General features: G+C 42.7%; 1 protein-coding gene across 1 annotated transcript in view; it reads left to right on the top strand.

Annotated features, from left to right (window-relative positions):
• The window catches only part of CARD11 (caspase recruitment domain family member 11), a 43,456-nt gene extending 31,263 nt beyond the window's left edge, over nucleotides 1-12,193 (top strand). Inside the window, exons 13-24 of the mRNA XM_018067289.1 lie at nucleotides 2,043-2,095; nucleotides 2,679-2,811; nucleotides 3,335-3,536; nucleotides 3,970-4,096; nucleotides 5,188-5,428; nucleotides 5,843-5,939; nucleotides 7,000-7,095; nucleotides 8,040-8,172; nucleotides 8,609-8,788; nucleotides 9,944-10,068; nucleotides 10,896-11,011; nucleotides 11,563-12,193. Coding sequence (XP_017922778.1) covers nucleotides 2,043-2,095; nucleotides 2,679-2,811; nucleotides 3,335-3,536; nucleotides 3,970-4,096; nucleotides 5,188-5,428; nucleotides 5,843-5,939; nucleotides 7,000-7,095; nucleotides 8,040-8,172; nucleotides 8,609-8,788; nucleotides 9,944-10,068; nucleotides 10,896-11,011; nucleotides 11,563-11,767 — 1,708 coding nt within the window. The 3' untranslated portion in view covers nucleotides 11,768-12,193. The remainder of the gene's footprint in view (nucleotides 1-2,042; nucleotides 2,096-2,678; nucleotides 2,812-3,334; nucleotides 3,537-3,969; nucleotides 4,097-5,187; nucleotides 5,429-5,842; nucleotides 5,940-6,999; nucleotides 7,096-8,039; nucleotides 8,173-8,608; nucleotides 8,789-9,943; nucleotides 10,069-10,895; nucleotides 11,012-11,562) is intronic.
• Nucleotides 12,194-12,877: the final 684 nt, after the last annotated feature.

Consider the following 12,877-nt stretch of genomic DNA (forward strand, 5'->3'; position numbering starts at 1 on the left):
GTCGGTGGCAGGAAGGAGAGAGACCTCTCCTGCCTCACAGTTCCCTAAATGGCACTGGCTCCTTTTCTGAAAGATTTGTAGCAATGCCACACTGTGTTGGTGTCAATGGCATCAGTGTTTGTATCAGAAACATCAGAAGATACAAATACAGTCCCCCAAGGTCCCAAGCAGAAGGAGGAAAAAAACCAAAGCAAAGCAATTTAGAAGAAAACAATATATGTGAGAGGTCTTTATTAGATCTGGTTTTAATATCTAATCTTTGTTAGAACTTTATTCAGATTTTTATGTTTTTCAAAACTGATTTTGGGCAGACAGCCACTTGCCTCTCTCTTCCTGGACAGCTTTGCAAGGCAGCTTTCCACTGAGGGCATCCTCAGCTGGTTCTCCCTTATAATTTTCTAGGCTGCTGAGGATTTAGGCAGTGTTTATTCTAGTCTCCCTTAGCTTCTCCTATATCGTCCTCCAAGTCCCCTTTATAAGTGTGCTGTATTAATTCAAGATGGAGAAAAAAGGTTGTTTTATTAATGATTTGAATGGTTCATGTTTCAGGTGCTTGAGATGCCTTTGGCATGCCTGAACTTCTCAATATTTGCAGTATATTACAGAATGCAGTACAGGTTACATGGAGATTATTCATCTTGTGGACTTATTTCACTGTAGCTCTAACTATATTCTGTTCCATAAGTTAAGGCATTGGAAGACTTAGTTGTAGTGGAATCTGGAATTTTCCCTTAGATACTCTTTCCCACCAACATGTGGAAGGAAAAGGTACCCTGGAGCAAGGTCTGAATGTAATCTTTATTGAGCTTGTAATCACTAAAGTCAAGTATCTCAAGAACGTGCCCAAAAGTTCACTGTAGTTTATAACTTTATAATTAGCCTGGTAAATTTTTTTTAACTTATTTGTCAACATAATACCAAATACTTGCTATTAGCATGCCAAGATGCAGGTTTTACAGTTCATCTGATCTTAATTTGTGTGGGGGGAAAAAAAAGTGAGATCATCACTTAATGTAGGAAAAGGTATATTATTTCTCTGCTTATGCATGGTATAAAAATAGCTGACTCTCTGCAGCCTGGCTGCAAAAATTCACCCTTCATCTGAAGCCAAATATGAGGAATATCAGCTCCACAGGAGACCTACAAATCATTCTGAATGGGAAAAACAACAAGCTGTTATTTAAACAGCTTTGCAACCAAAGGACATGCTTTAATGAAGTCCTTCCAGGGAAGCAGGCAGATCACTCACTTGGCTGGACAGCCCCAATATCCCTGGAAGAGAAAAATTTTGGTGAATTTTGACTGTCTGTTTTTAAGGCCAACCAATTTAGCCACCTTTCACAGGAAGGGCTGTGTCAGTGGGAGCTGGACTGGGAGCAGAGCTGGGGCAGTTTCTGTGCCTGGTACACCTTCATTCTGTACTGTGGGTACCCCAGTAACAGTGTGAGGTACCATTAAACTGATATAAAATGCTTTGAGGGTTTTAAATCAAGCAGCTGAATTACTCCTTTACTGCTGCACCTCAGTCCCTTCCCTTGCATTCACTCTGTCCATCAGTAAGCTTCTGACATTTTTGATATATCTTGGGAAAAGCCCATGGTATGTACAGCAGGCATTATGCAGCCATTTATCTCGGTGCTGAAGCAGATGTGGTGTGAGTCACACATGAGACCATCAGTCAGCAGCTTCCCTTTGGCTTCAGCAAGGTCTTCATTCCCTCACTGCTGTTAGCAGTTCTTCCCTCTGAACCTTCTTGCTGCTTCCCATGCTTCCCATCTTGGCTGACACATATTGTCTTCCTGCCATTTTCCCTCATTTTCCCTGGACCCACAAGTACATTGCTGGCTTGATTTTCTGCAGCTGTGCCATTGCCTGATGCAACACCTCCAACTTCTTCCTTTTTCACAGAAGTTCCTCCTTCAGAACTTAATGAAATCTGCTGAGGTTGGAAATCTGCTGAAAGCTGGCAAGTGAACAGCTTTCAGTCTCTCTCTCTCTGTCTCTCTCTCTTCCATTATCTCATGCTTTGTTTTTAATTCCAGCCTGGTTGAAGAGGACAATGACAGCTTTGGATGTGATGCTTTGGAGCTGGATGGTAAGCAAGAGGATATCACGTGTGTAGTTGAACTATGAGATCTGTGTGATTAGCTCCCCAGTTAATCAGAGACTGGCAAATAACCAACTCCTGCTCTAAATAATGGGACACACAATCTGAGAATAAATCAAGAAAACAAAGGGTCACCTAGTGGTGAGAATGAGAAAGCAGTTATTCCTGAAGAACTGAGTGGGAAGAGGGTTAGTTTTTTTACCATGAGTGTGGTCAAACACTGGGACAGGGTTGTCCAGAGATGTTGACTAGTCTCCGTCCTTGGAGATATTCAAAACCCAACTGGACAAGTGCTGAGCAATCTCCTCAAGCTGACCCTGCATTGAACAGGGACTTAGACAAGACAGTCTCCAGAGCCCCCTTCCCACTTGCTGTTCTGTGACAGTGATCAGGAAGGTCCAGTAAGCAAGACTGGCATTCCTTGTGCCATGTCCTGCAGATATGAATCATGCCTCTGCATTAGGAATTTCCTCCTTCAGTTTTGGCTGGAACCAATCAAACATCCCTTTTCCTCTTTTGCATTTTTGTCACTCTATCTGGGACTCATTTTCATTATTGTTTCTCTTTCCAGATGACAGTCATGACAGGCAGTCACACGGAGCTCCTTCAGTGCACTCTTCCTCTTCTTCTCATCAGTCAGAAGGCCTGGATGCCTATGACCTTGAGCATGTCAACTCCCTGTTTAGGAAGTTCTCTCTGGAAAGGTATTTGGGATGACAGAAACTAAGGGGACAGTCTGCTATGGTAGAGGTCCTCTATTTATCTATTAGTTGCTGAAGATATGGCAGGAATGATGCCACAAGTTGTTATTTGACACAAATACCTTATGATACTGTGCTAAGTCTTTACTTCTTTATGGTGGCAGTATAACATGTCATCTTAGTGCCCATTCATGTCCTCTAAATCCACAAAGGCCATCCTAAAATTTCAAAAACTTCAAGGCAGACAAAATTTTCTAAAGGCTTGAATTTATCCTTGTGATCTTGCTGTCTTGCTGCAAGAGGGTGCTGAACGGAGTACTGTTACACACTGAGTTACTCAGTCATGCCAGAGCACTTGAAGCTGTCCAGCTGCCCTTCTCCAGAACCTGTGCAGCATCGAGAAGGATTTCTGTTAGAGTCCTTAGGCCTCAGTGCCTGATAACACTGAAAGTTTATTTCTATGTCCCTCATTTATCATGCATTTAACTGAGACTGAGGTAACTGTCGCTTCCTTTCGTGACCCCAGGCCCTTTCGTCCCTCTGTCACGTCCGTGGGCCGCCTCAGGAACTCGTGCCACGCGATCCAGCGCGTGACGCTGAACGGGGACAGCCTCAACTCCGAGATCACCCTGGTGGGGGGCAACGACAGGGGGAGCTTCATCAGCTCTGTCAAGTCAGGATCGCCTGCGGAGAAAGCTGGACTTCGGGAGGGCCACCAAATCCTCCTGGTGAGCTGGAAATAATCACCAAACAGTTCTGGGTGTCTGGCCACCTGCATATGCTGTCCCTGGTCTCACCTAAGTTCAACAGTGCTCCTGCTAAGTTTCTCTTTGCTCAGTTTTCTCTCTATTGCCAATGTTCCCAAAACATTTTCCTATTAAAATGCCTCCAAGGGGGAAAAAACCCCACCCCACAATTTGTATTCCTGCACTACTTACTCATGGGAAGCCTGGGATTGCCAAAGTGCTGCAGTTCTGTTGAATTCTGGCATTCCTAATTTGAGAGAAAAGAAATTAAATAATTACAACATAATTTACATCCCAATAGCAAAGTGTCTGCATTGTTTAATCAGAAAAAGATTATGGCACTTTAAAAAAAAAATGGTATAATTGACTTAGAGATTGAACCTGCACTGGAAAGTAATATTTCTTTCACATCTAGTTGGAGGGCTGCATTAAAGGGGAAAATCAGAGTGTTCCCTTGGATACTTGCACAAAGGAAGAAGTTCACTGGACAATTCAGAGGTGCAGTGGTCCAGTAACACTCCAGTATAAATCAAATCACGAAGGTAAGACCAGAAGTATTTCTTAAATAGTCCCAGGTCTGTTACAGCAACCTGTCTGGAAGAGAATGACAAAACCAGAACATCCTTTGTATTGGGATAAATCTGGAGAATGCCACTGGTGTTAATTACAGCTCCTCTTTGGAACTGTTCCAGCTTTTAGCCTTGTGACTGAGAACAAAAAAAGCCCATATGCTTGTCACTACAGGATTCTAAAGAATTTGCATGGTGGGCCAGTGAAGACATGATTCACAAAACACATTCAAGCTTATTTTTATGTACAGTTTTCTGCAATACAATGTGGTGAGCTGAGTGATCTTTATCCAGCTGGTCGATTTAGCATTTACCTGATGGAGTTGCCCTGTTTATTACCTTTGTGGCTTTATCTTATCTTTAACAGCTGGAGTTCATGTTTGGCGAACAGAATTTGATTTTTGTGTTCATGGCCTATAATGATAATTTCAGGTTATGGATCAAAAGTTACGTTCCAAAATCCATTTTTTACTGGTATGTGTAAATTGGCTTTTGTTTTGGGGGGGGGTTGTGCTGGTTAGAGAATGTCAACTACATAGATCACACACAAAGTGATGTCTTTGATTTTCTTTGATGTTTTCAGACATAGGGAAGACTATTGCAATTTTTTTTGAGCACCACTTAACTGCAGATAAAGCATGTTATAGATTCTGGGAGTGCCAATTAGAGCTAATAATAAGGAGAATAGCTTGTCATTAAATTGGTGGCAGAACTCACACTGTACTTAGAGGATGGAGCTATGGCCGTGTCTGTGTCTTTGCAGAGTTCTTTGTTTCACAGGTCATGGGTGGAGTATTGAAAATGGAGTTCCCTAAAAGTAGCATTAGAATGAGAATATTCTCACAGGTCTGACACCAACAGCACGAGCTGTCCCTGAGCCCCATTGGTGTCTCTAAGGGGCAGGCCCACCACCTTGCTGCAACCAGTGTAACCAGCACTCTGCAAGTGACCCCCTCTCAGAGGAGCCTCAGAAGTTTGTGCTGTGGCTTCTCACAGAGGATTCCTGGGAATGCAGCAACACCATGACGTGAGATCCTGCTTCACCCCTTCCCTCACTGCTGCAGGTTACAGGAAGCTGCTGTCGGAGCTGGAGGAAGGGCTGATCACGTCGGGGGACTCGTTTCACATCCGCCTGAACCTGAACATCTCCAGCCAGCTGGACTGCTGCTCCCTGTCCGTGAGGTGTGATGAGATAGTCCACATCCTGGACACCATGTACCAGGGCAGGTGTGAGTGGCATTGTGCCAGGGTGGATCCATTCACGGACAGAGACCTGGAAATGGGGACCATCCCCAGCTACAGCAGGTGAGTGTGATGCTGAGTGACCACGAGTGAGAGCAGTGGCTCTGTGAACAGGGACATGAATGACTGCTGTAAGGAAAGAGGTATATGTCTTAATTTTTGACATAAGGGCTGGTGATGTTAAGCTGTAATACAAGCTATAAAGCTGTAGAAAAGAGATTCCAGTTGTTACTTGAAAGAATAATGTGGGTTACTCAAAAAAGTATCATGTGAAAATATACCATGGAGATTCTTTAATCCTTAACTGCACTGCAGTCCTGCTCATTATTTTGTTCCCGCATTTACTGCGTGGTTCAGTCAGTCCTCACTGCTATTTCTATTCAACCCTTTCTGTAGGCACAGAGCCGTTACAATCCAGCTTTCTTTTGAGTGGTTTCAAAAATGTCTTGATCAATGCGATTCCGTTCTTTCTTTCAGAGCCCAGCAACTTCTTTTGGTGAAGCTGCAGCGGTTGATGCACAGGGGATGCAAAGATGAGACAGAAAACTCCTATAACACCCTTCGGGCACTCCGGGTAAGTATGTACAAACAAGGTCTTTTTAACACCTGATACTTCCCTGGTACTTGTTTTTCATTTTTCTGTTTTCATCATCAGTTTACAGAAAGTCCTGTTTACACTCTGTGTAGGTTTTGATTGTGCCAGGAAATGGGTACCTTATGTTTACTTTAAATAATATTGTCCCTGGTAGTGAATGTAGCTATGTAGCTCTGACTCACAATTAACCCTTCTAGCTATGAGGGAGCACACTTTAAAAGTCAAATCTCTGTTCTGTGTTTTAGTTAATCCTTTCCATTCTTCTCAACCTGTAAACCTCCAATGCACTTTCATATGCACATGAGGAAGAAGTTGTGTCCTTAGAGTCAATAATCAGAATTATGTCTCTCCTGTTGTGAACAAACCTCTAACCCACAGAGCCCGTTGTCCCATATTATAAAGACCTGTTTCTTCTAATTTACAAGCTATGGAGAGAACTGGGATTATCAAGTCTTCACACACAATATCACCTTTTCCATCAGTCAAAATAATTTGATTTTTCTTTCTCTAGACCCAAAAGTTCCATCTTTACATAATTAAAGCTACCTTCTGGGTGTATTAGTTACCATAAGTTATTTTTAGAGTCTGGGAGACACATATGCTTCTAACACTTGCAGAGGCAGGTAGACAGTGCTTGTACTTGATTTCAGTCAAGGTTAAATGTCACACATTCCTTCTGTACTTGTGTCCCCACTGATCAGAGGGACAGAGATCACTGGCAGAGGTGCTGGTGAAAGCAAGAGCTTTGCATGCTCTGTCTCAGTGCAGAAATTACCTCTTTCTCAAGGTGTGGAGAACAGTCTCTTGTGAAAAAGGGAATGTGGAAGAGCAGTGAATGAGCAGGGTTTCTCAGCATAGACCATGCTATGTCTGCAGTTTGTTTAGAACATTGTGTTTGGGATAGATCTCAATTAGTATCCCTTTAATTGGAAATATAAAGGATCTGCTTTTGCTTGGTTTTTTTCTCAGCTGTTATGATTAAAAAAAAAAATATAAAAAAGAGGGTGGGGAAGAAAAATTCCTGTGTTAATTTTGATAGAATACATTGCAGCCAGAGGAGCCTGCCCAGCCGAACGACCCAAAAACCAGCCCTCGCCTATCCAGAGCCAGCTTTCTTTTGGGCCAGATTTTACAGGTAATAAAGTTCAAATCCTCAATGCAGTGTCTGAAATAGTGGATCTGAACAGCAGATATTCTCAGGCTATCCTAATTCCTCCAGAAATCCCAGCTCAGGTATAGAGGCTGTATCGGAATTTATTCCTATCAAAAAGAGATTTAATACATGAAAGAGAAGGATGGGTTGTGTTTTCTCTGGTGATGTGGGGTGTTCATTTTTAAGAGCATGCCTTCCATTACTGATGTACCTTGAGGAATCCCACATGTCTGCCATCAGAGGCTGAAATGTGTTTTGCTTGAACCATAAGGACAAATCCATTGGGCTAGACCAAATCTCCAAGTCTGTGAGATAAGGCTCCAGCAGAAAATAGTCCTTTATTTGTGGGTCAGTGACTCTGAGCGTGACAGAGACTGTGTTGGGTGAAAGATAGTCTTGTGAAGGAAGGTGGTTGTGAAGGTTAGCAAATACACAGGAGGGGGAATTAATATTTGGATAGAGGAATAGCTGAGTGGATGAGGAAGGAAAGCATGAAACCTGTTTCTCATGTAAAATGACTGTAAAAGGTGCCATATGGGAGGTTTTAAGTCTCTCTGGTAGAGCAAAAAAGAGACAATTTGGGTATAACCTGTGACACATTTGTGCACATACTCCAGGTATGTTACTCTGCTGAGGGCACATCAGTGCTTGTGCTGGTGATAGCAGGGAGCTCTGTGAAGGGAAATCATGCCTCTTAAGAGCAGAAAACAAAACAAGAAATCCCAAAGGGGATTAGCAAAGGCTCTGAATCAGATCTATGATATTTAAAGAGTCTTACAATTCGGTCAACAGATCCATGGGGTCCTGTCTTTGATAGACATTGGTAATTCAGACCTCGTAGGTAACACGTGTTGGCTGAGAATAAACAATGCAAGAAATGTGGGTCAAATCTCTTTTTTTTTTTTTTTTTTTGTTCACCTTTTCAGTTTGTCAGTAGGTCTGAAAACAAATACAAGCGTATGAACAGCAACGAGCGCGTCCGCATCGTCACCGGCTGGCCCTCCGGTCTGGCACGGACCTCATCGGAAGCAAAGAAGCAGTTGCCTGAGAAACTAGAAGGTATGGACATAAAATAGCTTTTACACACATGGCACTGATTTTGCTACAAGTGCTTGGGGCACTAAGCCTTCGTGAGCAAGTTTAGGACACTGAAACTTCCTGTTTGGCTGGAAGTTCTTCCTAAGTGCTTTCTTGCTTTTTTGTTCAAAAACACTGAACTCAAAGAAAGTCAAACTAAGAAGCAGAAAGAGGCCCCAAGCAAGTGTCATGCTGAGGAGATTATGGAATAATCTCTTGAAAGCAAAAGGCACTGAAATTACTTAGTGTTAGGTTGGACATCCTACTGCTGCATACATAGTAAAGACAACCCTGGAGAAAGGGAAAGGAGGACCAGTATGACTGACTGTGTTATTTCTGGTTCATGTGTTTCTCCTTTTTTTTCTCCAAATATCGATGGAGAGGAAACCAGAGGATGAATGTCTTGTTCTCTACTCAGATTTGGATTCTGAAAGTGAAATCAATAAGAAGCTCAGTCTGATCCCCTATAGCCTGGTGAGACCCATCCACTGCGAGCGCAGGCGCCCAGTGCTTTTCACCCCCACCATGCTTGCCAAGCCCTTGGTACAGAAGCTTCTCAACTCTGGAGGTGCCCTGGAATTCAACATATGCAAGCCAGGTAACAGGATAAAAGAGGGCCATGACTGCCACCCTCAGTGCTGGAAATACGAGCATATATATGCGCACACACGTAGGGCCGTGAGCGTGGGAGAGTTGCTTGAGGTACTTCAAGTCACATCAGAGTGATGTGTAGCTGTAAATCTTGCTTTTTTTGAGACTATCTGAGATATTTGAATGTTTTTGAGACAGCCACTGCACATGGTTATGAGATTCTGTGTCTATAAATATTATCCATGTGTATGCTGTGTGGTTGCTAGGCTGCCCCTCAGAGACTGAAATGCTGCGAGTGCTCTTTCTGTTTGCATACTGTTTGCATACTGCATATCTAGGCAATGTGAAATTTTGATTAATTTGTTTCTAGTATTTGCTATTATGAGGAATATCTTCCCTAGAGCGACTTTAGGTTTCTGTCTCATCCAAGCTGTGAAGATTGTGCATTTGATCTACTCGAAAGACTGATTTTCTTCCATGCTAAGTATTTACTATTAAAGCAATAGCAGTACCGTGATGGCTGGAGGGCAGGATTGTACACAACACAGCATTAAACCGAGCTGACGTTTCATTTTTACACTAATATTGAATACCCACCGCATAGAGTGCAGCCTTACAGTCATCCAGACACAGAAACTGAGAAGTTAAGTATTATAATAAATATCCCCTGTCTTGCAACATAAAACAAAAGCTTTGATGTAGAGCTGCAATTCACAAGGGGGCCGGTATCACACATTGCAACCTAAGCCAAATTTTTTTGAAACTTTAAACACAAATGTTGGAACACTAAATCCCTGCTTTAGGATCTTGTGCTGAAGAGACCTCCTTTTTTTAGCACTTCTCAGCATCCTCCATCCCTGAACTGTTGCTATATAACATTAGGTGCTGGAATTGTATTTACTGTTTTAATTTAATGTCTTCATAGTGCTGTAGTAATTGCCCAAGGACTCATTGGTGCAGGATATAGCTGAGATGCTCAGCTGTGATCAGATTAGGCTTTAATTGAATTCAATGGAAGAAATGAGGCAGCTGTTAAGACAATTCATTGCTCGTCTTCCTTCCCTGAACCATCCTTGCATCCCGGGTGAAGTGTTATTGGATAGTTTTCTACGTGTTCTGCTGTTGTAAACTTGATTTTGTCCCCATTCACATCTCTTTCTAGATATTGTAACAAAGGAAGAGTTCTTAAGGAAGCAAAGGACAGAGACTATCATCTTCAGCAGAGAAAAGAATCTGAACACGTACGAATGTATTGTACCTGCCAATATCGAGGCTGTCACTGCCAAGGTGTGCAGAGTCCTCAGTGTCCCTTCACTAGGCTGGCTGTGCACCTCTCTGCAATGCTTTGAATAAGAGACTGACCAATTTACAGCTGCATGTTCTCTCTCTTGCCCACCTTCAGTCTCAGATTTGTATTTATTCCCCCCAATGGCTTTTATTTGTGCTCTGGCTTCTTTTCTTTTCCATCCTCAGCCGTATCCTTTCATATTCTCGCTCATTCCCTGTGATGACCCACATTGATGCAGCAAAATATCCTTTCGTTTTCTGTGCTCCATCCCTTATTCATTTCCTTTTTGTATCATAAGCACACATGAATACACGAGAGAGTAAGAGATACGAGGACCTAGACAAAGGAAAGGAAAGCCTGAAACCCAGACACAAGGGTGTTCAGAACAAAGATAACAATGCCAAAGACAGAGATCTGATGTCAAGTAGAGTAGATTTGATGCACAGCATGGAAAAAAAGGAGAATTAAAGTGATGTTTTTTCTCTCACAAGTAGTTGCAGTAGATGTTCTTTCTGAACAAAAAGCAAGTGTGTGTGTTTGTGTCTATATGTAAAACTGGTATTTTATCATACTTTTCATCTTTAGAACAAATCATTTCTATTTAAACCTTTTTAAAAAGCTGTTAAGCTCAGCTGTTATTTGTCTGAGTAGTTTAAACTAGTAGGAGGAGTTGGACTTTAAATCTATATTTGATTAAGAGGTTTTAAATCACTACAATGGTAAATAGAGAGCTTTCCAGCTGACCCCGTAAGGGTTGGATACCTTTACCATGAGATTTCACAGCAGTGAATGTTCCTCTGTGACAATGTTATGACTTTGTTTTTAGAACAAGCACTGTCTCCTGGAGGCTGGAATAAGCTGCACAAAGGATTTAATCAAAGCCAAGATATATCCTATTGTTCTCTTTATCAGAGTCTCAGAGAAAAACATCAAGAGGTTCAGGTAACATATCAAACCTTTTGCATATTTGATGTTCCATCTTATTCGGTGAATAACTCTTGAGTCCAATAATGTTCTCACTGAGAGAAATAAAGGACCTCATCTCTCTTAATGTATGTGCACTGTTTCCTCCCATGACTCCTCCCTGAAATCTTACAACAGGAGAAAGCAGGAATTCCCCAAATCTAGCACTCTTTCACTGTCACTGGTAGCAATGAGCATTGTGGGAGGATGAGACCGAAGAATATGTGTTTTTCTCTGTGCTTAGCACTCCCACAGCATTTCTTAAGGTAGTGCTGGCTGGAAGAGGGAAGGTTGTAAACACTTGCACTCTCCTGCATTCAATCCTCTTAAATTGTTTCCCCATAAGCAAAAAATTTTTCCTTGGGGTAGCGTGGAGGTAAGGGGAGGGTAGACCTGGAGTAGCTGTGTTCTCCACTGCTTTTATTGCTTGTACATAGTTAGTAGACAATAAATTTTTGATGGGACAGCTGGGGCTGCAGGATTAACTTAAACTGTAAGACATTTATTTTTGGTCTGCCCATTTGATACAGGAAACTATTGCCAAAGCCGGAGGCTGAGGATGAGTTTTTACGTCTGTGCCGTCTGAAGGAGAAAGAGCTGGAAGCACTGCCCTGCCTTTATGCCTCTGTGGAGGCAGATGCTTGGAGCAGCATTGAGGATCTCATCCGAATAATAAAAGACAGGATCGGGGAAGAGCAGCGTAAAACCATCTGGGTGGATGAAGATCAGCTGTAAAAAAAGAACTGGTAAAATGGAACTCTTTGGCGACCAAAGGACACATCCAGGTGGAGCAGGGGCTCCCATAGTTCTCTGTTAGGTGCCCAGAGCTCACTCCTGTTTCACCCTCACTGGCTGAGGACTTCTGCTGGCAGGATGCACGTATGGAATGGAACTGGAGCCGTGTTGAAGAGCCAGTGTCTCGTGTGCTGGGATCCAGGTTGTGGGTCAGGCCACAGCCACCGCCACAACTCCTGATCCACCAGCATCTCCTGAGGGACAGCAGCTGTTTAACCTGTGAGGACAAAGATACTGAGAGGGAGATGGGGGTAATTTATTACGTTAAAAATATAGATCTCACTTGGCTCGGTGAAAACATCTGGTGAGGCCAAATAAGTGGAATCCGAGAGGAAAAAAAACGTGGGAATTGGGCTACAGGATATGAAATTGAGATGTGCCCCACACACCCCCCGAGGTGAGATTCTGAACATACCCAGTTGAGGAAGCTGAAGGTTGGTTGATAGCAGCAGCAACACAACCACTGATGGCTGGAGCAGCTCTGTAGCCTTGTTTCTCCATAACCATTTTAATCAGAAGAGAAGAAAATAGCTATTCTTCCTGGCATTAATTAAAATGAAAGCTCCAGTTTTATTTAACAGTCTTGCAGGTTTCCTTTGTAGTCCTGGCACTTGTAGGAAAATAGATTCCATTGTCCCAGTGGCACATCAGATCTTTCCAGATCTGCCAGTGTCTCATTTAGTTTATCCCTGCCTCTGAATCCTGTTCATTTGTTCATCTCTCAATTTTTAACGTTTTTTTTACTTGTGGAAAATACGATGGTGCTTCCTCCAGACAACAGGTTTCTCTGTTTCTCCACTGAAATATTTCTCTACATCATTGCCTGCCAACACGCCTGCTCTCAACAGGAGGGACTGTTCTGAGAGGAGAAAAGGAGAATTTCATAAGCCAGTAATTGCTGTGAACCACTCAGTCCTTGACCTCTGTGCCGTGATTGACAGCGAGGAGACCAGCGAGCACCACGCTGTGCTGGGGCCGAGGAGGAGAATTCTTTCAGAAGTGTGTACATGACTAAGGAGACCACGTCCCATTTTCAAAAGCACTTAAGTC

This window comes from Manacus vitellinus, unplaced genomic scaffold (assembly GCF_001715985.3).
Source record: "Manacus vitellinus isolate BGI_N305 unplaced genomic scaffold, ASM171598v3 scaffold_12_pilon, whole genome shotgun sequence".
Classification (NCBI taxonomy): domain Eukaryota; kingdom Metazoa; phylum Chordata; class Aves; order Passeriformes; family Pipridae; genus Manacus; species Manacus vitellinus.